Source organism: Amaranthus tricolor, chromosome 6 (genome assembly GCF_026212465.1).
Source record: "Amaranthus tricolor cultivar Red isolate AtriRed21 chromosome 6, ASM2621246v1, whole genome shotgun sequence".
In the NCBI taxonomy this organism is placed as follows: domain Eukaryota; kingdom Viridiplantae; phylum Streptophyta; class Magnoliopsida; order Caryophyllales; family Amaranthaceae; genus Amaranthus; species Amaranthus tricolor.
Window position 1 is genome coordinate 22,484,218 of NC_080052.1, and position 23,247 is coordinate 22,507,464.

The 23,247-nt window shown below is 34.5% G+C and overlaps 2 protein-coding genes across 3 annotated transcripts; both read right to left on the reverse strand.

Annotated features, from left to right (window-relative positions):
- Positions 1 to 51: 51 nt before the first annotated feature.
- On the reverse strand, positions 52 to 10,759 carry LOC130815475 (U-box domain-containing protein 4-like). Of its 2 annotated transcripts, none has more exons than XM_057681959.1 (5): positions 10,425 to 10,759; positions 8,365 to 8,645; positions 3,834 to 3,950; positions 1,340 to 3,385; positions 52 to 881 (listed from the first exon to the last, which is right to left on the reverse strand). In XM_057681959.1, the coding sequence occupies exons 2-5, from the start codon at positions 8,638 to 8,640 to the stop codon at positions 825 to 827; spliced, it is 2,496 nt and encodes an 831-aa protein (XP_057537942.1). In that variant the 5' UTR covers positions 8,641 to 8,645; positions 10,425 to 10,759; the 3' UTR covers positions 52 to 824. The 2 variants fall into 2 exon arrangements, with proteins under 2 accessions (XP_057537942.1, XP_057537941.1); XM_057681958.1 differs by having other exon boundaries at positions 53 to 881; positions 8,365 to 8,650.
- A 1,944-nt stretch (positions 10,760 to 12,703) lies between these two features.
- LOC130815476 (uncharacterized) lies at positions 12,704 to 22,996 on the reverse strand. Its single transcript, XM_057681960.1, has 13 exons — positions 22,628 to 22,996; positions 21,682 to 21,744; positions 20,129 to 20,551; positions 19,067 to 19,138; positions 17,748 to 17,873; positions 17,405 to 17,617; positions 16,745 to 16,792; positions 15,937 to 16,092; positions 14,915 to 15,076; positions 14,217 to 14,310; positions 14,015 to 14,133; positions 13,887 to 13,931; positions 12,704 to 13,267 (listed from the first exon to the last, which is right to left on the reverse strand). Exons 1-13 carry the CDS (start codon positions 22,964 to 22,966, stop codon positions 13,034 to 13,036), a joined length of 2,094 nt encoding a protein of 697 aa, XP_057537943.1. The 5' UTR covers positions 22,967 to 22,996; the 3' UTR covers positions 12,704 to 13,033.
- Positions 22,997 to 23,247: the final 251 nt, after the last annotated feature.

Consider the following 23,247-nt stretch of genomic DNA (forward strand, 5'->3'; position numbering starts at 1 on the left):
TCTTGTGGTTGCAAGGCATGAATTTATATATTGAAAAAGTCATATTATCCTATATTTGGAGCTATTATTATAAATATTCAACCCTCCAGTCAGACATCATATTATTTTCTCTCCTTTTATTTATATTTCATGTTTAAACCCGATTTGCCAAATTGTAATCTGTATCCTACATTGAAAAAGATTACACAATTCTAGTCGAGTCCTTGCACTACCCCCTTGCGCTATGCTATGCCTCATTTAGAACAGAATTAGGCATACAGCTACTTTGGGAATTAGTACAACTTGAACATACTTGATTTATCCCATTATACTTACTATATTTAACTTTTTACGCAGCCTAATGCGTTATTTTGATAATTTATATATTTATTTGTGCATAACAAAAACTTATAAAAAGTTAATAATATGAAAATATATGATTAGACAATATATGATTCTATTTGACTATTTTTCCTTACACATTAGCCACAATATATAAATTAAATTTGAACGATAAATAATATTAATAACCATAATGTAGCAAGTATTTCAGAATGAAGAAAATAGTAATAAAATAAGATAAAGGCATTAATAAATTACAATAATCTTTCAAATGAAAAGAGGGCAAATTAGCCATTCCTTTAACTTCTAAGTGCTCAATCACGAGTACACAGAAGAGACAAAAAACACTTACAGGGAAGATAATGATCTTCTCACTTGCACTCAGCAAACAATGCCAACAATAAGTCATGCAAAATTTTCATAAGCATTATTTGCAAGTCGAATTTACATTGTACAGAACTTACAAACAATTATAGACCCTTCAAAAGTTTTGGTTGAGAAAACTAACCCCTCGAATTAGCATGACGTTGGCTTCTGAAGTAACTTAGAAGACTTTGTGCCTGCAGAAAACAAAGAAAAAATGTTACCATTTATATAACAAAATACATTTCAAGTACCTACAGCCAATGATTCATGCTCCATCATGATTTCACAAACATAAAGCACTGCAATTCATGAACACGGGTCATTTCCATCGTCTCATTACCACAGTATATGGGGACATCTAACCATAATACCATTTACTCCTTTGTTCTATGATTTTGCTACATTATTGTTTTTGTGGGTTTCAGATTAGTAATTGGTGGTTATGGGGTAAATGAAACAAAAGACAATTGCATAAGAGAAATGTATGGAAGAGATGAAGAGATGAAGAGTGAGTTTTATAGATGCAGTTGAGACAATGTTGCATTTTGAACGGAGTAAATTTTAAGATCTGTGATTACTATATAGATACTACTATGTTCATTCCAAATTTGTATGCATGACTTTAATTCAAATAGGTGAATTAAAACAATACCTTCTCTCTGGCTCTAGCAGTCCCGGACTGTGACAAAGCTACCAATGGTGGTACAGCTCCTTCCTGGAGCACTATATTGCAATATCTGGCGCTGAAAGTACAAAGTTGTAGAAGTGCAGCAGCTGCATTTTCTTTTCCTCTCGCAGAACCCAATTCAACAACTTCTACAAGGACAGGAATACCTCCTGCCTGGCCAATGGCAGTCCTTCCCTCGTGAATGGTAGCAAGATTTGCCAAAACAGCTACAGCCTTATCAACCATACCTGCAGCGGGATCCATCAGCTCAACTAGATGCCTTACAGCACCAGCCTGCACAATTCTAATCTTGTTTTCATGATATATAGACAAATTAAACAAAGCTGTGGCAGCATCTTTCTTTCCCCGAGGTGTCCCGTTTCCTAACAGTTCAACCAAAGGACCAATAGCCCCAGACCTGCCTATTTTGGATTTATTTTCCTCTATTACAGAGAGGCTAAAAAGTGTGGCAGCTGAGTTTTCCCGAGCCTCTGGGGTGCCTGTCTGAAGGGCATGGATCAGGGGTTCAATTGCATCTGCATTCGCAATTGCGAGTTTGTTGTTATCATTTATTGATAAATTAAGAAGAGCAGTTACAGCATTTTCCTGTGTCTTCGAGTCTGTTGATTGAAGTAGATCAACCAACAATCTAATAGCACCACAACCGGCTATCACAATTCGGTTATCCATGTTGTGTTTTGCAAGCAGCCGCAGTTGAGCAGTCGCTTCTCTTTGAATTTCTACCGAGTCACTTTTCAAATCCTCCACCAACTTCTTAACTTCCACTTCAGTCTCTAAGAGATCAGGTCTTGTTTCCATGGTTGGAGAAGATACCATCCGTGCTACAAGTCTATCAGCTGGTCGGCGCCAGATATTTTGACTACGTGATCTATTATCCATTAGTCTAGTTGGAAATTCAGGTTCCCTTGGGGAAGTGCTCTCAGGGGCGGTAGCATGTGGTTCCTCAGATAGTTCTCCAGAAGCATCACGGCTATCACCTGGACTCTGTGAAATCTGATCAGCATCTTGAGATGATCGATGAGCCAGATTCTCGGAGATCCGGTTGCCATTTAAAGATGTTCCATTATGCCTTTCAGACGACTGCTCACGAGAACCGACAGAATTGGCAAATTCTCTACGTCCTGGAGACACAGAATACTGGCCATTTGAATCCACACCTCTTCCCTCGGAATTGCTCGGTCTGTCTGCTAGAGATAATTTCCCAATATCCAATCCATGCTCTTTCTCACTCGTGCGAAACTTGGAGTTATCTGAAGAAGAACGTGGATGTGAAGGGGAAGCCCCTTCTCGATAAAGATCCCCTGAATAACTCAAATTTTTGCCATCTGAAACTGCTAAGCATGTTAATTCTGGTGATACAGGTAGGTTACCTCTAGAACGAGACCTTAAGTGAGAATCCCGTACAGAACCAGAATCATTTTGTGAAAGGAGCGCCAGTGGCTGATCTTCTTTAATAGACTTCAAAGGGTCAGGAATCTTCACATTATTAATCTCACACCAGTTTGCAATAAGTGCTTTAACCGTATAGTTAGGTATTAGATTGGTGTGAGCTAATGACTGTCTTGTCTTAGGACATACAGTAAGACCAAGGTCAAGCCATTTTCTGATGAAAGCACGTTCATAAGTTTGACCTGAGGATACGATGACAGGGTCTGTCATAAGTTCAAGGGAAAGAGGACAGCAAAAATCAGCTGGTATAGGAACAGGTGTATTGCCCTGGGACTGTTTCAGCGAAACAAGGCGGTCATGCATGCGAGTAACAATAGATATCAGCTGTTCAAAGTAATCCACCTCAGCATTCTTTTCAGCCTGCTCAGCATTCTCCTTCAACATTTCAAGAGCCACAGCCTCAATGAGAATTTCTTGATTTGATTTTAAGCCCAGACAATCAGCAATTTTTACAAGCTGTTCTGGGGTAGGCCCATGGCCCCCAGCTTGATCCTTCATGGCATCATCAATGATTGTAGATGTAGAAACACATCCAATGTTCTTAACCTTATGAATGCAGTGCTGCCAACAAAGATTGTGTCTCAATATTTTAGCGATTGATTGCAAAAACTTATCAGCAGAAGACATGATAAAATTATAAACAATATAGAGCCACATGATTTTTAACTGATAGGTAACAATCAAATAACAAATACTCCCTCCATCATTTTTTATTCTTCTCTTTTACTTTTTGCACAGTTTTCAAAGCAAATTTTAAGCCTTAATATTTCTAAATATGCATAATAAAAAATTGTAAAAAATACATGATAAAAAGTATACATTAAGACGAATCTAATGGGATCCCATATGGATCTATTTTATCTTCTAAATATGTCTTAAAAACCTTAATCAAATTTCTCTCTTCTTAAGGTGGAATATTCCAAACGGAAAGAACATTAGAGAACAGAGGGAGAACACATTTTTTCAATCATTTAGAGACAAAGCAATCAGCAAGAAAAATCATAAGCACCTCAAGAGATGATGAGCCCAATTCTACAGGTAAGGACTGCTGTGAATCTTTCAGCAGCCAAAAGAATTCCAAAACATAGTTCTGGATTCGAGCTGTCAACAACTCAGCTTGAAGTACCTGTAAAACAAGCTATAGTCATAAGAAAAAAATTCCAAAAGCCAACATGTCAAGAAGCTATTTCAAAAAATACAAACCGGGAGGAAGAACCACATCCTCTATAGGTAAATACATTCAATTGGAATTTTAATTAATATATGTAGAGCAATAATGCCAAAGCCGTAATCTCAAAATATTAGGGTCAACTACATGAATCAACACATTAATAGCAGTGGTCCACATGAATGCTACTTCTCCATTCATTTCAATTATCTACCATCTCGACCTGTAAAATCTAGATTTTTCGTATTGTTTTTCGCTCTTGCTCTCTTGGTCATCTTCGATCTTACTTGCCCTCTTTTCAAATCCCCATTTTTAGCTTTATATTTTTCCTTACCGGTTTGCCAATCCTAGGTCATTGCGCATGCCAAAATCCCTTAAACGATTATCCTTCATCTTGTCCTCAAAATATGGGACGTCTAAACCTTTACTTATGTTTTCGTTTCAAATTTTATCCTTCAAAGTTTGTCCACTCATCTTATAAAGATTTTTTAACTAATATATTTAATAGTTTCCAACCTAGCTTTGAAACTTTGTGTGAAACTGTGAACTGGAATGCCATAGTTTAGTGTAAAAATGGTGTATTGTCATATAAGCAGTAATATGGAATGTAGATTGTGAAATGGCGTAAAATTTTTGAAGAATGTAAACGTTGATTTGTATTAATTGTAACCTAAATGATTACAATAAGCTAAAGACAGTGATTACAAGCTTTCAAGAGGCTTGTGGCTCTACAAAAATGAGTAAAAACTCATCCAAAGTGCTTGCCAAATTTTCTGATACCTTTTCTCTTTTCGTCCTCTATATTTTCCACTACTAACTTATTTTCTAAGCTAACTAATTAACAACATAATCCCTATAATAGCCCTAGAATGTTGTGCAGTATAGAGACATTCATAGAATCCACAAGCTATTAACGATTATGAGTCTAAAAATGATAAGAGAAACCACAAAAAGCAAAGGCGCAAACAAGCTGTGTTATGAAAATTTCAATAGAGCAAAGAATATGTACACATGTTAAAACAATCAAAAAGATAATTCATTTACTCATTAACTAAAATGATGTGTATGTGCAGATATATTAAGAATCACGTTGTAGATGTGAATGACATTTTCTATGAGCGTTTACAAATTTATTGCATGACTATCATACTTATCCAACCATCACCCCTACCATCCCCCGTCCCCCCCTCCCCCCATAAGGAAAGAAAAATAAGAAAAGAAGCTTCAACATACATAAAGGTATCAACATACAATGAGATCATAGGTGTATGAGATCAATCAAGCCACAATAAGATCTGGCTTCAACTCAAATAAGTTTGTTCATTGAAATGAGGGGTCACTCAATTGTAGTGTTGAGACTAGAGAGCCACAGGGTCTGTGCCTTTTGAGTTCCTTTCTAGAGAGTAGATTGTGCCCACTATGCATAAAGAATCAAAGGAAGCCGATTGGAAAAAGTCCTAGACAAGAATTCTTGACGCTACCCCCAAATGAGTTCTCTCACCGACAATTACCTTTGCATCCCACAATCTTTTCCAAACCTCCACCAAGATTTTTAGCGTCTAAACATCCTCTCAAAGACAAAGAAAAGCCCTCCAATATTGTGGTAGTTCAATTCAAGGCTCAAATGATCAAATCAACTTAAAACCCCATCCCAATTTTCTACTGCCTTTGCCTTTATCATCGCTTGAATCTGCAGTAATCTTCACTCGAATTGCCGGGTCCTTGAAGCCATTGTTTGTTAATGTTTGTTGTAGACACTGGTTTCCATTGGCCTTGATGACTTTTCATTTTCCAATGGTAGTGGGAGTTCTTCATTTGAGATTGACGTTTAGAATGCACCCACACTCCTTAGCCTCTTTGTTATATAAATCATTTATCCATTCACAATCATGTCTTTTTATTGGTTTTCGCCGCTTGTAGTTACTTCGTGAGAAATTGCACATTTATGTCGTTACGATAAATTTCACTTCTAAAGTCTTGTTTGAATGATCCAGCTCGCCTTAGTTTTCAGGGTTGTCTCTTTATCGGTTAGATTTAGGAGCCTCTCCTTCACAGCATACTTCCTCCTACATAAGACCTTAGTTAGGGTAGGCCGATTAAGCAACCCATATTAATGGTCTTAGTAGGGTGGGACAAGATTTTCATAGGTATAATCAATATGAAATAAGAATCAAAGGGTAGAATGAAAGGGAGTTAGATAAATAGAAAGAACCTATCACATAGGGGACGTTACATGGGAGGCTTGGCCCCTCTAGTCCAAACACACGGCCTATTATGCTTTTGTCCCAAAAACGGTAAAACATATTCTATCTCCTAGCCCCTGGTGGCCTATTGTATTTTTTATGCCAAATACTATAAAACATATTCCAATTTGATCTTTGTTTATAGATAATTTAGATCAAAAGACACATGTCAACCTAATTAACTTATGTCTAGGCAAACACACTTGATTCCATGCCAATATGGTTCTATTAGATAATTTTTCCTAGCTAGTCCATAAATAGGTTCTACACAAGCCCTCCATTTTCTTAATAAGCTTCTTAGGAAGCAAGAAAAATCTTCAACACCAGCCAACACATTCTGTATTAGTTGAAGTCTCCTCGTAAAGGATAACGATTTAGGTTTTACACACTCCTACATGTTCTTTACTACTCTACTCCACGCGGACATGTCTCCACCTTAAACTCCCTTTCCTTTAGAAATTCCCCTACAACACTTCACGAAAAATAAAATCAAAAGTTCAAAAGATTTTACTCATCTTTTCATCTTCTTCCAAGAGAAATCTTTTTGATTTACCAAATCTAAAACCCTAATTATTATTCTCTATTTTCTTCCCTCATCTACTTCCATCTTTTCTCACCCCTTCTCCCATAAATTATTTTCAAATACAAACCAAATCAAAAATTGATAACAAAGAAAAATACATTAACTAAAACTGGCGGCTGGCCATTTAATTGCTTCTACGCTGGTAAGTTAGAGCTTTGAAGTTTGAACCACAATTTGTGTTTCTTCACCCCAGTTGACACATAAACTTGTAAGTGACTAACTGATTTTTTTGATGGTTTTCTATTTTCTTCATTAATTTCTCTTTTTGTTATGATGAATGAAAGAACCGGCATTTCACTTACAGAATTAGAAGCCCTTTCTGTGGATATTATTGGGGTCGTATATAAGAATCTTATCTAAAAAGCTAGTCAAGCCAAATCATTAGAAACCTAGTCAAGCCAAATCATTAAAAACCTAGTCACGCCAAACATCCTGCCCGGTTCAGTTTGATACACATGAATGGGACTAACCAGTCAAAAATGCTTATGCTACAGAACACAACAGAATGGAAAAACATGATGCACTATGACCCGGTCAAAATGCATTACAATATGTAACAAAATGGATGAATGTGAAACTAGTTTTGAAAACTGTTCTTACACTTCCGCTTTAAGTTACATGATGATGCACCTTTCTGATTATTGAAGCGCAAAACGTGAAACGCGAAACTATGCCCCATACCGCATTTCAACTGTTCTTATTGAAACTAAACGTAAACGCAATTCAAAACACTTAGTTAACATTTCTTGTTTGCAACAAAATGGAAAAAGTTGTTTTTTTGCTTTTATTGTTATTGTTATATTTTGCTCTACTTATGTGATACAAGACTTACGATTCGTGATTAGTGTTATGGTTATATTTACTGCTTACAATCAATATATTTGGATTTTGGATACACCATGACCCTATCTCAATTCTCAGCGTCAATTAGATCAAATTTCATTCCAAAGTTTCCGAAACACTAACTTTTTTGTTTTTCATTTTGTTTCTCGTATCCAATAGAATTCTTTTCGTGTAAAATTGCTTTGGATTCTAACATTTGCCTCCACATCTCTAACTTTAATCTCATCTCTAGTTTATGAACAATATCAATTGCAAATATGCACCCATGAATGTTTCTTAAATAGGTCTTGTTATCTCTTTCATAATTGCTTGTGCCCAATGATTCTATTCTCATAGGCTTATTACTTCAAAGGGTGCCATACAGCTTTAGGATATTGGCACATATAAAACTTAATTAAATGAAAGGATTTGACGAGGAAATGATGCGAGAGAACAGAGAACTGTATTTCAAAAACTGAAACATAGCTTAAGTCTAGATTTTTCAAATTCAGTTACGTTTGGTCACTAATTGGGTTAATGTATATTCTAAACAAATAAATACTAAGACAAACTCATGCAAATATCTTTAACAAATCTCATTTTTCCTGTTACTTTTTAGCTAAAATTAGAAAGATGAGGGCGATTTTTATAGTATCAACCAAAATTATATGTAAGAGAAAAAATGGCGACTAAAAAATCCAAATACACTGGTATAAAAACACACCAGATCAACTCTGCTTAACAAAGGATGCCAGCTTTCAAAGAGGTCTCGCAACTCGTCCATTGACTGTCCAAGTTCTTCTAGTGCCTTGTTGAGTAGGTCATCCGAGGCTACTTCAGTATCCATAGTTGCATCAAGTATTGGTTTTAATAGCTTCACTATTTCTTCAACATTTTGGTAACTTTTTCGTACTGGTTCTGAGTCAAAGCCGTCACGTGATGATGAACTTAAAAAAGATGATATATTTTGAAGTAGAGCCCTCCACAATGAGACCTCCATTATGCCTATACTGGAGGGCAAACACCAAAGATATCAAACAAAAATACAATTTGGCCTACCATTTAAATACAAATTCAACATATGGTTTGACAAATAATAGGAACAATCGTAAAGTGCAAAATTACAATGAAATGAACTGAAAAATAGTCATCGGCAATGGCTGCTCAAAGACAAAGACTATAGAGAAGCAGCTGGAATTATGCAGGCTATGAGTCTCGAGATTTGAGATATAATGCATGAGCTTAATAAAAAAAAATCCCCAGTGCAAGTCACTTTGCAAAACCATTGCATTAAGTTTTGTGCCCCCCCTTCCCCAAGCACAACACTAGATGCAAAGCCACTGTAGACCTCCTATTCTTCTAAGTTAGTGTTCAGAACTAGGAATTCAATTAGTTGCAAACTTACAATTATAAAAACGTAAATCTAAACCTCTGATTCCAAACAATATGTGATAGAGGTGCCCAAAAGGAATGTCCAGAACTGGCTCAAACCTGAACAGAACCAGTTCAAAACTGTCCCAGAAAATGAATGCCCTAAACCGGCCCTGAACCCCCCTGATTTGTCTAGTATTCTTTCACTGAGTTGCATATCAGCTTAATGCTACCATTACTGAAACAAAACACCAGCCTTTTGCATCCTTCATCTCCAACGGCCTCAATTCAACACCAATAACAGCTAAAAATCAACGCACACACATTGACAAGCCAATTTCCGCAACCGAACTCATTAATTACTAACACTTAGTTTGGATAGAGGGATATGGAGGAAAAGGAAGGGGAATTTAGGGAGGTGAAAATACATAGTTTGGATAACAAGTTGGAGATGGAGGGATTTGAAGGGATATTAATGGATAATCACAAGCGTAAAGTCTGTAGTAGTAGAGGTAGGAAAACTCAATATTGTTGGTTTTGTAACTTGACGAACTTTATCCCTTATAAATTACATAAATCTTCTATTTTAACATTCTAGAAATCAAGTGATACGTTACTTACAAGTTACAACAATGTATAAAATACTCATTTTCAATTAATAAAGGATGAGGAAAACTCATGATTTTCCTTTAAATCTTTCTAACTTTAGAAAGATTTTATTTATAGAAATAAAATGACAAAAAATTTTCTAATCTCCTCCCTTCCTTTCCTTCAAACTCAAATTCTATCCAAATGAAGGATGAATTTTTTTCTTTTCCTTATGCCTTCTTTTATATCCTTGATAAAAATAAATGTTCTACACTTCTAATCCCCCTTCCTATCCCTCCCCATACCTCCAATTCCCTCCCTTTCTTTCCCTCCTATATTGCTATCCAAACCAAGTGTAAAGCTCAAAATTCATAATTCCCTGCCCCAAAAAATACTCGAATAAACGCCCCCATTTTTTACACCATTCTACAAAGTAAAACCTCTCCTCTTCACACTCTCACTCATTCGTACTTTCATATTCTCAATTCCGAAACACATTACTCTATTCTTTTCAATTCATTTTTCAGTTATTCTCAACTCTCATAATCACACATTAATTTAATAAAAGAATCAAAACTTTCCATGACCACACAGATCATCTTCTGTCATGCCACTACCGTCCACCACACAATCAACCCCGAGCTTCAAAGACGCGCAACCGGCATGTTTTTCATTTATGCTACAGAACCAATACAGCATGAATTACATTCTAAATGTTCGTCATTTAACTACTTAACATACATAACTGAATTAGTTGTTAACATGAATCAGATGTCAAACAAAAACATGAACAGCCAAAATTAATCCAATAACGAATGAAAATACCTTAATTAGTTGATCAACATTTGATAAAAGTTGTAGAATTGAATAAAAATTTGCAATTCAACTTATTTGGATTCAAAACTTTTGAGGTCTGGAAGATTGATTCTTGAACTGAAGAAAAAATTGGTGTAATTGTTGATAATTTGTAGGCCAAAGATAACGAAATTAATCAAATATAGTAATTAGATCTGGAAGACTAAGCAGAGTAATAGGATTATTTAGAAAGAATCTGGGGGTGGAGTTGGTAGCTTCAGGGTTGCGGTCTGATGACAGAGAAAGGAGAACCCAATAGAGGAGAGAAACTGCGAGTCCACACACATATCAAAAATGTCAATTAGAGGGACGATCTAGATTTTTCTAATTTTCTTTTTTTTTTCTTTTAACAAAAATAATATAAAAAAAAACCTTACTAGTGAAAAAATGGAGGAATTTAAGTGAGAATTAAACTATGGATATTTTTTGAAAAGTGATATTTGTTACATGCTTCTTTGGTGACAATTATCAATTGTATTATAAAAAAAAATTGTCAAAAATTACGTAAAATTACATGTTTCTTTGGTAAAAACTACCAATTAACAAATAACATTCACTTGATTGTCAACTAGTTGAATTGATATTGAATATGATGGACAATAATAGAATCATCATCATCATCATCCTACCCGGTATATCCCGCTTACAGAAAACTAAATCCAGGGCATGCGACAAGGTTAATGATGTGGTTCTTGGGTGGCTCTTGAACAAAAATTTGGTCAATCCTCTTTTGCGCATCTCTTTTCAATTGAGGAATTGATTAGTGAAGCGTACCATGTGGATGATATGTTTATAGAATAGTTCTTCACAAAAACGAAGGTGATTTGGGATGAAGTTAATGCCTGAATTTTTTGTTTGTTTGTTCTTGTAGTTGCTGTAACTGTGAATTATCACGAAAGACAACTATAGTCAATTTAATTTTTAATGAAACTTGATGGCAAGTATCAACATACAAGGAGCAATATCCTTATAATATAAGATATGCTAATTGTAACGGAAGCATAATGTAGTATACTTACTCAAAACATACCCGTCAGGAATACACCAAAGGGATAATGACCGAGAATGATATTAAGATTCAACAATAGTTTATAGATCTGAAAAAACGCAATTTCTTTTTAACAAGGAAGGAGAAGGTAATTCTTTTGTGATGATTGTAAGGTTCATGGTCATATCATGAACCAATGTTGGAAGATCTATAAGTATCCCGAGTTTAAATCTAACACTTGGAAGAAGAAAGAAAGGTTGATATTGTCTTTAATGAAGCAATGCTTCAAGGGTCTAGCGTAGTTGAGACCTAGCTATCATAAGAACAATAATTAACGTTGTATTTCACCATTGTAACCACTTTACAAAAATTAAGTAATTTTAAAATTAATTTTAAAATATTAAAATAAATTAGTATATAAATGTAAACTAATTAAGAAATTGATTTATAAAAAATGATACAAAATATTTATTAAAAAAAAAAAGAAACTAGGTTAAGGTCACTTATGTTTAGTCAATGGTAAAATTCAAGTCAAACAAGTTATCTCCGATCAAAGCCACCGAAATCCGATAACTTTGCTACAGTTACATTTTTTTATTTTTCGTGGCTATAATTTGAGGGAAAATTACAATTGTAATTTTTAAAAGCCTCAAACTTCACAGTCGTTTTTAATAAATAAGTAATTCTTACACCTATTTTGACTTTTAACTTGTTGATTGGTCAAAAAATCTAAAAAAGTGTTTGATAAATGACTTTTTTACAACTAAAAAGTTATTTTTTAAACCAAAATGAAAAACTAGATTTATTAGTTTTTTAATGGCTTTTAACTTATAGACTCACTTTTAGTTTAATAAATAATCAATAGTCAACACTAAATTTCACCAAATATCTTCTTAAATAGCTTAAAAGCCAACAAAAATGATCAATTCATAATTTTACCAACCATCTCCAAAAAAATTTAGCTTATTCAGCTAACTTAAAAACCAACAAAAACATACAAAACTTTCAAATGGTCAAATAAATCAATTAATATAAACAACACCCGACGATCATTTGCCAAATAGCCTCGGTAAATGCAATCCAATTTCAAATGATATTTTTGCATCATCTAACTTTAATTTTTGTAAAAATAATTATATTTATATCAATTCAACTTAATTAAAATTAATATTATTTTAAAGTGAAATCAAATCATGCATATTTGAGTTTATCTTATGCAATTTGAACTTGTACATGTTCATAGTGCAAAACTATATTTACTGCATTCACCTCTCACATCTTGAAAAAAGTTGAAGAAATTTTCAATTTACTAATTCAAACTTCAAAAATGAAAATACCATTTATTTCCAACATATTACATATTTAAATAACAAATGTAGTAAAACCTAACAAATCGATTCTATCATTTTGGTCCTAACCCGTGATCGCAAGTAGAATATCAATCCCGAGAACCTCAAAACCGAGTTTCTTCGTAATACATTTTACATAAAACATTCATCAGACAATTTCCTTCTAATCTATATTTATCATTGCAAAATTACCTAATCTTCAAAAAGAACAGACTTCCAGGCTTGTGATTTGCCTATAATTGTCAATACTTGGCGAACCCGGAAGTTTGTGATTTGCCTATAAAAGAATCAATTTCTGCGGTTATCAACCCTAAATGTTTGGCCACGGCAAAACCAGCATACAAGCCATCGACTGCTGCGCTAACTATTCCACCAGCAAAGCCTGCTCCTTCTCCTATTGGATAAAGTCCCTTTAAGGTTGTGCTCTCGAATGTGGCATTGTTGCGTGGAATTTGGATCGGAGCGCTCGTTCTCGTCTAAATAGAGTGATTGAAAGGTATTAGAAACAAAATATGCCAAAGAAAAAGAAAAATTGATATTAACAATTCAACCTTTCACCTATCCGCTATGGATAATCCCAACTTTTAATTATTTTTTAATAAACCAACCTTTGCCCTTAATTTGTTGTCTGCATACTAATAGGGTATGCTAGTAGTAAACTAAAGGAAAATGTTGAATTATTATAAAATAAAATATTACGCTGATACCAAACTAAGGGCAAAGATTGAATTATTAAAAAATAATCCAAAGGTGGGATCATCCACAGCGAATGGGTGAAAGGTTGAATTATTAATATCAATTTTTCCCAAGAAAAATATTATTACTCAATGATAACCATTTCAAGTCCGTCCCCATGAGTTTACATAATTTCCATTTTGGTCCGTCCCTTTTGTTTCGAGTCATTTCTATTTTAGGATATAGTCCTACTACAAATTAAAAACAACTACTACTCCTACTGTGTGAAACTCATGGGGACGGTGAGAGTATATTTTAATATGAAACAAACATGACGTACGATTGTTTGGTGAAACAACCATGTTGATTGTGAATAAAAAACCGTAATTGATGTCGTAAAACTCGAGAAAATGTTAATACCTCAACACCATGTAGAAGGGCTTCTTTTGAGATAAATCCTGGAAGCTGAAATAGATAGTTTTGTCAAACATTCTTGCGTACGTGCGCAAAAAAATACAAAATTCTCATAATCGAAACTCGAAGCAAACCTCTTTCTCAAACATCAATATGGAATCTTGTAGAGCCTTTGTTATGTGAGTAGGGAACAACTCATGTAAATTCGCAGCCTTCACTCCTAAACGATAGCTCGATTGTGGCAAACACGTGGCTGGAGATATAACGAGTTTAATGATATTCAACTACAAAGGTTACACGAGAACAAAAGTTTCATAAATTTGATGATTTCATTACCTGATGTCCGACCTTCGAGAAAGTCTGGGACTATCTGTGCGGGAACCACAAAATTACCACCTCCCATGAGAGCTGCCCTTTGCTCGAATTCCCTCTAAAATATAAAAGTAGAAGTTTGCATTTAGACATGGAGAAGTACAAGATAACTCATGTAGACCTCCCTATTTTATACTCCCTCTGTTCCTTAAAATTGTTCTTATTTGTCATTTTGGGTTGTTTTATTTGTTGTTCCCATTAAGAATCTTTCTATTTATATCACAAATTTTAGACATAGATAACCTTATATATTCTCATTTTAATATTTAAATAATGTTAGAGTCCCCAAATATTTTTCACCAACTTTATTTTAACATTTTTTTATAGCTTATGCCCACATTTTTTACACTAAATTTATTAAAATATTTTTTTTAATAGTTGTGATCGTGGCCCACATATTCTTTCCATTAACTTTTAGTATTTTTTAATGCTTATGATACCCACTTTTCCTCCATCAAATTTATTATTAATAAAATAATATATTCGATATCTAAAAGATTCTATTTCTTTTCATTCCCGTAAGCATTTCCTATGAGAACTTTAAGGAACGAAGGGAGTACAAGGAATTATAAACGTTGGCATAACATTCAATATTGATATGACCAATCCCAAAAGTGAGAACATGAGGTGCTTAACATCCAACATGACAGGAAGCAGCTTACCTGAAAGGCAACACCAGCAAGGGCTCCATGAAAATTTAAACTCTCAAAATCCTTCGTTGAGACTGTAACAACTAGAGCAGCATTGGCCCATTTAGATGAACGTCGAGAAAACGACATTCCATTTATGCAGAGCTCTGACGGATTAGTACTAGTGAGAACAACCTGAAATGACATTTTTAATTATTTTGTTAAACCCAGGAAAATTGATACTGTATTGACATCCTACAATCAGCAATCCAAACAGAAGAAAATGTCGTATTTTCTTAGCTATCATAATCATATGAACTCGATGTACATTGCTTCAACTAGGATACTTGGGAAAGCGTTAATTCCAAAGATGCAACATTTAATGGCTAACGTAGTAATGTGTATTTCCTCGTTGCGTTGACAATCACCAAGAGTCATGCTAAGCTAAAGATCTAACATTTACTTTATATGTGATTGACCCGAAAATGAAAACATCGATAGAGTTCCATGTATCGTATTAATTTGATATACATTGTTTGAACTGTGACTTTTTTCAAAGACATCTCCTACGCTTACAAAAGCATTAACTCCACAAAACCGACAAGATTTCTATGGCTAATGCAGTATAGTTTGTTTCACCATTGCATTGACAATTACTTGGTGTCATGCTAAATTGCTAAGCTAACAAACATAATAATTATTTATTCAGCTCGTTTTGTATGAGACCGTCTCACCATGAGACAGCCCATATAATTAGCCCATTTTTGTAGTTGATCACTTTAAATTGTAAGTAATCACTATAACACACTAAATGTACATGGATCAGCCCTATAGAGATGTTATTATCATGAGACCGTCTCATATAAGAACTTGTGTTATTATTTTATAGGTGACTAGCTGAAAATAGAAAGCATGGATGAACTCATGAGATTTTCAAGCTAATGAACCCTCAAAATGAAGACTTTTGTAATTAAGTGATGTCAAAGTAAACATTTGATTAAGCTTGAATAGGTATAGCCAACAAATATGGAAATAGGATTAGCACATAGACGTACCTGTCCTCCAGGACACATGCAAAAAGAATAGCAGCCACGGCCAGCAGATGCATAATCCGATACTGAACCCTCTCCATTGAGATAGTTCGCAATCTTATAATCTGCAACTGGTACCTTTCCACGTCCACCTTGAACTTCAGCAGCCAATCCAGCATACTAAACATTCATACAAGAATAAGAAAACATGAAAACATAAACTGAAATTGCATAATCAGCAACGACCTTATAATCAAATCAGATTTCAGAATTCATTAAACAAGCACAACTATTCAAAAAAAAACCTTTCTTTATTCTTTGGCGAATAAAGCCATTGTTCCAAGAAAACCAATAGTATTTTAGGCAAATGAAGCCTAGCGGGTTATTGTCCAACTATAAGGTGTGAGAATTACATCTAAAAGAATTGAGAAGGGAATGCATTGAGAGTATACTCCTCGAGTGGAACTACTATCCGTTGGAGTAAGTGTATTCCTCGCCAACATCAAAAGCTTTCGGGTGTTAGCAATTTAATAGTTGAGTATTTGCTAGGAGACTCGTGCATGTATCCATTTAAAGAAGAAGAGCTTCGTTTTTAAGGAATTTCAAATTCAAATCGATAAATAATACATAGATACTGAAGGTCATTACATAAAGATTTTGGGCAAAATAAGATCATATAAGTGCACTACATATAACATGAGCTAAATGAAAAAATGAAGTTGTAGTTTTTCTTTTCTTTTTTTTTTTTTTGATTGATTTAATTATTAACATTCAATATAAGAAAGACTTGGATACTTTGTGAAATAAGTAAAACAAATTAGGAAGGACCTACCTGTATGCTATTTATAAGTTGCTGGGGATGCTCAATCCGCAGGCCGATCTAGAGAAGGATACCATTAATCAGTCAAGGCAATGCCAAAAGATAACAATGAAAAAACTAGTGCTTCTACAAAGATGAAAAAACTAGTGCTTTCACTAAGAAGCAAATAAAGATGAACAAACTAAGTCAAGCTGAGCTTGAAGTTAGGGTTGGGTCCACCTAGATCGCCCCATTTTGAGCAAAATTAAAAACTTGGCTCATATTGACTCAAATTAACTCAAGTAACAAGCTCTAGCCCAGGAAATACATTTTGCGTTATGATATCCAAACTTCAAACATCTATATAATACTTTTGTCATTCTCACACTTCATCAAGCAAAATTTATAACTCCTAAGTCAAACTCGAGAACTTTTGTATTTGACCCATATCTCTGAGCCTATTTTAGATACTTTTGGAATCAAGCTCAGCGAGCTCAAAAAGCTCAAAAGAAGGTTCAGCTCATTGTCACTTGTACTTCCACTTTTTCTCCCTTCCCTACAGAACTATTGCTTGCTATGCTTCTGTTAGGATAGTCACAAAAACTCAAAGCGGGGATTCCCTTTTGTGTATAAGCAAAACACGCTGTCAAATATTTATCAAAGAATTAGCAAATTGAAGCATTAGAAACTTACAGCAAAGTCCTTAGGGACCAACTCCACATTGTGTGATAGAAGCATCTGGTATACATCTCTTGCAGAATGCCCAACTGCCAAAACAACTGCATCGTATCTCAAGTCTTGGCTGTGGATTGGTGAATTTTTTGTTACATCTGAAACTTTCACCCCTTTGATAGTCATACCCTCCACAAGAAGATCATCAACCCTCGTTCCGAATTTGATAGAGACCTAATGATATTTAAGAAGTGAGAAAAAAATGAGAAAGAATAAGCAACAAAGCAGAAGATACGGGCGGGAAAAAAACTAAATTGAATGAAATATATAAGCTCCAAGGTCAATCTCCAGTTATGTGACTTACACCAAGGGCCTGCAAATGCTGCCTAAAATTGCGAAGTAGTGGAACCAGCCTATCCGTCCCTAAGTGAGGCTTCCCATTAACCAGAATACTCTTTGGAGCTCCAAAGTGAATTAGTGTCCTCAAGACCTGAAATATGATAAGACAACTTGCTCAATTACTATAAAAGAAAGAAGTCATCTGCCCAGATTCCAGAATGCCCATCGCAAGCATACAAAAGGCAAAGCATGACTTCATACTTCCCTACATTAAGTATATATTGAAACGAGATGCTACAGGTACTTTGGTTCTCTTCTTACAGCTGATGCAGAGTTGTAAGCATGTAGTCTTCATGAATTGGAAGCATTTCACGGTTTTACAAGCTTGTCGGTAAATCAGCTTAGACTTTACTTAATTACTAACCACATATCTTAAACAATTAAAGACCTAGAAAAAATGTTGACTTTCATTGACAGATGTAACTGTTTGTTCGTGATGTCATTTGTTTACTTAAAGGCATAATTTTTCTTTCCATTTCATTAATAGCTTTAAAAACCAAAGGGTCCTCATTATCAAAAGGAAGGGCATGTAGTAAACTCCAATAAGCAAAGGATAACACGATAAATGATTTTCTATGCAAAAGCAATCAAAATCTTGATCCATGCATGGGGCATAAAATGAGGAAAACCCTACAAAAAAGAGGAGGATATAAAAAGAAAATAATAAGGACCTAGAAGAAAACTTATGATGTCCAACTTTCATCCTCACCATAAACAGCATTATGTTCTATTTCTACGCGGCTACTCTTCATCAATGAGGATAAACAATGTTGTTATTGTGATAGTATAAATCCAAGGCGTTATGATTCTTAGTCATAAGAAAATACATTTTTAGGCTTTTTCTTTTCATCTAAAGAAAATGAGTTTCAAAAACAAGCAACTTACATGATAAAACTTCAGACAAGATCTAACAAGTTTTATTAGTGATGGTCAATAAATTCAAATATCAGAACCTCAAGTGCAATTCACAACTATAAAAAGTTCATATAGAGATAATAAATTAAATTAAGTTAAATAAAGCCTAATATGGTCGTGTAAGCTCTGATGGATAACAAGTTCAGCTACATTCACCTGGCTCAAACTAAAATTAAAAGACATTAATAGAGATAAAAGAGTTTATTGTTGATGTTAGTATACACCAAACATACTTGAAAGAAATACAAACACTAAGCTCCAACTATGGTGGCAAGTAAGAACAAGTGATCAACTATAATGCATTATCTTGCTCAAAAAATTGTGATACCATTCATGATTCATATGCTTCAATAAGGTAGTTTTTCTCACCGCTTGGACACCATCACTGTTTTTCCCAATTCTAGTTACAAGCTTGCCATCACTCCATGTACCTGCACCACCCTGCCACACATAAGTACCTCAAATGGCTCAAAATTAACCAATGCATATTCACAAGGTTATTTATTACTATAAAACAGATCAAAGATATTAAGGATTCCAAAATTTTGCAATTTGTTTACAAAGTAACCAAAGTAAGCTACTGATATTACCTATGGAATCTTTTCGTAAATTAAACTCAAAAAATGCAATAGCAATACCAGCCAGCCACAAATAACTTTTATAGTATATCCACCACAAGTGCAAGAACTATGTATATGCTTGAAACCAACTAAGTTACCAAGTCCTTGGGTGGATGATAAGTGAGAAACACGTGGTTATAATATCCATTATAATTTATTCGAAAAATTATATATCCTTTAAAAATAAAAAACCCCATTCGTGAGTAAAATCATGACCCACCTATTTTCGGCTTGCATAATTTACCACATATGTATTACAGAATCAATGAAATAAGCAAGGTATTGATTAGTACCTTTGCAATCTTGAAAACTAAGATAACAATAGATTAATTACCAATCTATTAGAAGAAAAAAAACCTTATAAACTGCAACAGCCATAATGTTTGTCAATGTTTCTTATCAAATAATTACAAAGAAGCTAAGAAGGGTGTGCATGCTTTCACAGACAATCAAGTAATAAAGCTAGCAACAACTCCATCCTCATGAGTTCAGCTTGTTGGCCCAAGAATCTCATAAATTATTGGTCAGTAAGGCAAATTCATGGAGACTCTATGAGAAAGTGAAAGATCTTGTATGTAATAGATTTATTTTGTTCTTGAACATTGCCTTGTTAATGAGAGAAAAGATCTCACACTAATAAATGAGTCTTCTGCATAACAAAATACCCAACAGGTAACTACAAAATTACAATAGATGTATAGTCATGTGCAGCAGCATATTGAGTCGATTATAAGGGGAAATAGCATGCCATTACAGGGTTCATATGCAATAAGAAACACCATAGATAGCAAATACTGTTTGAGAAAGTTACCTCGCCAAAGCAAAAGTTGCTTTCTGTTTGTATTATCCGGCGAACTACCAATGCACCTATGTCACGCCCCCTTTGTTCCACAGGTTGACCGCGTTCAATCAAGGTAACATCTGCACCAAGCTCCCCCAATACTAGAGTAGCAAATAGACCCGCTGGACCACTACCAATAACAGCAACCCTTGGTTTGTGAGATGAACTATCAAAGTAACTATTAGATAACCCTTCCACTGCACCTTCTATATCCTTCTTTGAGTCATGTAGTAAACTAAATAAATCACCAACTTTTTTTTCTTGGGGCATGTGCTCTACAAGCCCCACCTTAGGCTCCATCTCAGAGATGAAGTCCCATAGCCGAGGTTCAAAACTTAAAAGCTTGTCAACATCCATGTCCACTGTGTAAACAAACTTAGGTGCCTTCAATGACTGAAGAAAAAAACATGGAATAACATGATAAGACAATTATAAAACCTAGAAGTACTCAAATTTCCCATTAAATTCAAATAATTCTTCACATTATAGAATGTTTTAAAACCAAATTCGATATTGAAACCTCATATGCTCAACTGATTGCTGAGAACACCTGATTAGAACTCTACTATTCATTTTATTCAATATTTTAGCAAGTTGTACCACCGTACCACATTTTTCGTGAGCTAAAGTATAACAATCAGTCCATGATTGTCATGGTTTGATTCTCAAAAACTTGACTACCAAACTTTTAATAAAATGGCCTATTCCAATTTTCTACTTTCAATACTAGGGGAAAACAATCAAAAGGAGCATAGTGCCCCTGCACAAAACTTGCATGATAAATGAAAGCAGAAAACCGAAACATGTATAATCTGTCACCTATAAGAATCATCATAAAATATATAAACATGTAAATTGTCAAAAACACTTCCTAGAAGGCCTTCCTTCCATCAAACAAAGCTCGTATGTTGTCATCCTCATAGTGCAAAAATGTGGTAACGGTCATGGTTGCGGTAAGCTACGATGATGCGGTAACAGGGATGATGTACCGCCATATATTGGCCTAAACCATGAAATATCTCTTGGAACGACCTAAAACGAGGTATTTTCACACCTTAATGATGTGGGTAATAACAGTTCGATAAATATGAAACATTTACGACACGATATGGTGCGGACTTGTTTTTGCACTATGGTTGGTAGATTTACCCTTCCCAACTTGTAGTATCAAGTATACATGTGAGCGGGTGTGCCACTGAAAAACCTCCATATTTTCCAATGATTTCTACTATCCTTATTCACTAAAATGTAAGATACTAAAGATCAGTTGTTGACAAGCGATGTACAAGTTTTCACATTGTTGAGCAAGCAAAATCTCAATTTCGTGAGCAGACATTTGTGCATGTGACATGTACGTGTTTGTGAAGGAATGGTTATTTCTAGTTGCAAGAGTAAAGCATCTAGCATCTCATACTGGTTGCAAACTTGCAATGCAAGACACAATTACTGAACCTGAACTTCAAAATCTCACCCAATCAAAACATCCAAAATAATTCCCAACCGATCCAGAGAACACTAAATACCTTTCGAGCGTCAAATGATTTTCTAACCACTGTGAATGCATCTGCTGGAAGCAAAGAAGCAACCTGCAAACAAGGATAGATAGGCTAAACGTCAGGATGTATAAACAATCTACATCTCCAAATGGTAAACATTACAATGAATTTTGTGAGTAAAATTAGATACTGAAATAGAACAAGCATAACTATTAGATTATCATTGATTCAATTTTTATACAAACGACCAAACGGGTGCGCTAAAGTAAGAATTTTGTCTGAACTAACAGCATACATACAAAACCCAGAATAATTCAAAGACAAAAAAGTTCTAACAAACAACAATTGAACCATTAGATGATCATTAATTCTACAATTTAATACAGACAACCAAACGGGTGCACAAAAGTAAGAATTTTGCCTGAACCAACAGCATACATACAAAACCCAGAACAAATCAAAGACTAACTTGTTCTAACAAATAACAATTGAAGCATTAGATTATCATTGATTCTACTATTCAATACAGACAACCAAACGGGTGCGCTTAAAGTAACAATTTTGTCTCAATCAAAAACTAAAATGTTCTAAATTGAACCATAGATTATCATTGATTCTACTATTTAATACAGACGACCAATCGGATGCGCTAAAGTAAGAATTTTGTCTGAACTAACAGTATACATACACAATCCGGAATAATTCAAAGACTAAATTGTTCTAAAAAACAACAATTGAAGCATTAGACTATCATTGATTCTACTATTTTAATATGATACAGACAACCACATGGGTGCGTTAAAAGTAACAATTTTGTCTCAACTAACAACATACATACAAAACCCAGAATAATTCAAGACTAAAATGTATGAACTAACAGCATACATAGAAAACCCAGAATAATTCAAAGACTAAACTATTGTAACAAACAACAATTGAAGCACATGAGTGAAAAATAAGAAAGAAACAATACCGGGAATTTAAGAAGTTTAGCAATTTGTTGAAGGAGAGCATCAGAAACACGAAGAAAATCTTTTCCAGGGTCTTGATCAACTTCAACAGCAAGTCTAGAAAGTCTCCAAATACCTTGACATTTATTCTTAGCATCAAGTTTCTGTTTATGTAATTGCTTCAGTTTTTTCTTTTCTGATGGGTATCTTAACTTCCCTGTTCTTTGAGTCCTTTTAGCGCATTGAATTAAGGTACGTTTGGGTGAAGAAAATGAGGAAAATGGCTTTGAATTGAAAGGGTTTGGTTTTGGGTATGGGGAGATAGAGTGATGATAAGTGATGGAGCTCCAGATAATTGACATGGTTAGCTTAGACAAGACTATTGCTTCCACAATAGCACTCCCACTATTTGTAGGGATTGAATTAGGGATATACTCCCCAATATATGTCTCGTTTAACTGATTACTTTTAATTTTATTTTAATTTTAATCGATAATTTATACAGTTAAGTGAAATATTGTTTGATTTGTTTCAATGTGAATATCAATTATATCTGAGCTTGTTTGACCAGATCTTCTTAGTTCGCAGTTATTAACCGCAAACAAAAGGTTTGACTTTTTCACGTGGTTTTTGGTCAAATTAC

What these genes read in the sequence shown, in the direction of transcription:
- LOC130815475 (XM_057681959.1), bottom strand. Translation starts at nt 8,640, where the DNA reads ATGGAGGTCTCATTGTGGAGGGCTCTACTTCAAAATATATCATCTTTT. An exon ending in TGTTAAGCAGAGTTGATCTG is followed by an intron (nt 3,951 to 8,364) that starts GTGTGTTTTTAT and finishes CTTGTTTTACAG; the next exon opens with GTACTTCAAGCTGAGTTGTT. An exon ending in TGGGCTCATCATCTCTTGAG is followed by an intron (nt 3,386 to 3,833) that starts GTGCTTATGATT and finishes CTTTGTTGGCAG; the next exon opens with CACTGCATTCATAAGGTTAA.
- LOC130815476 (XM_057681960.1), bottom strand. Translation starts at nt 22,966, where the DNA reads ATGTCAATTATCTGGAGCTCCATCACTTATCATCACTCTATCTCCCCA. An exon ending in AACTTATAAATAGCATACAG is followed by an intron (nt 16,093 to 16,744) that starts GTAGGTCCTTCC and finishes ATGAATGTTTAG; the next exon opens with TATGCTGGATTGGCTGCTGA. An exon ending in TTGCTGGTGTTGCCTTTCAG is followed by an intron (nt 14,311 to 14,914) that starts GTAAGCTGCTTC and finishes TTTATATTTTAG; the next exon opens with AGGGAATTCGAGCAAAGGGC.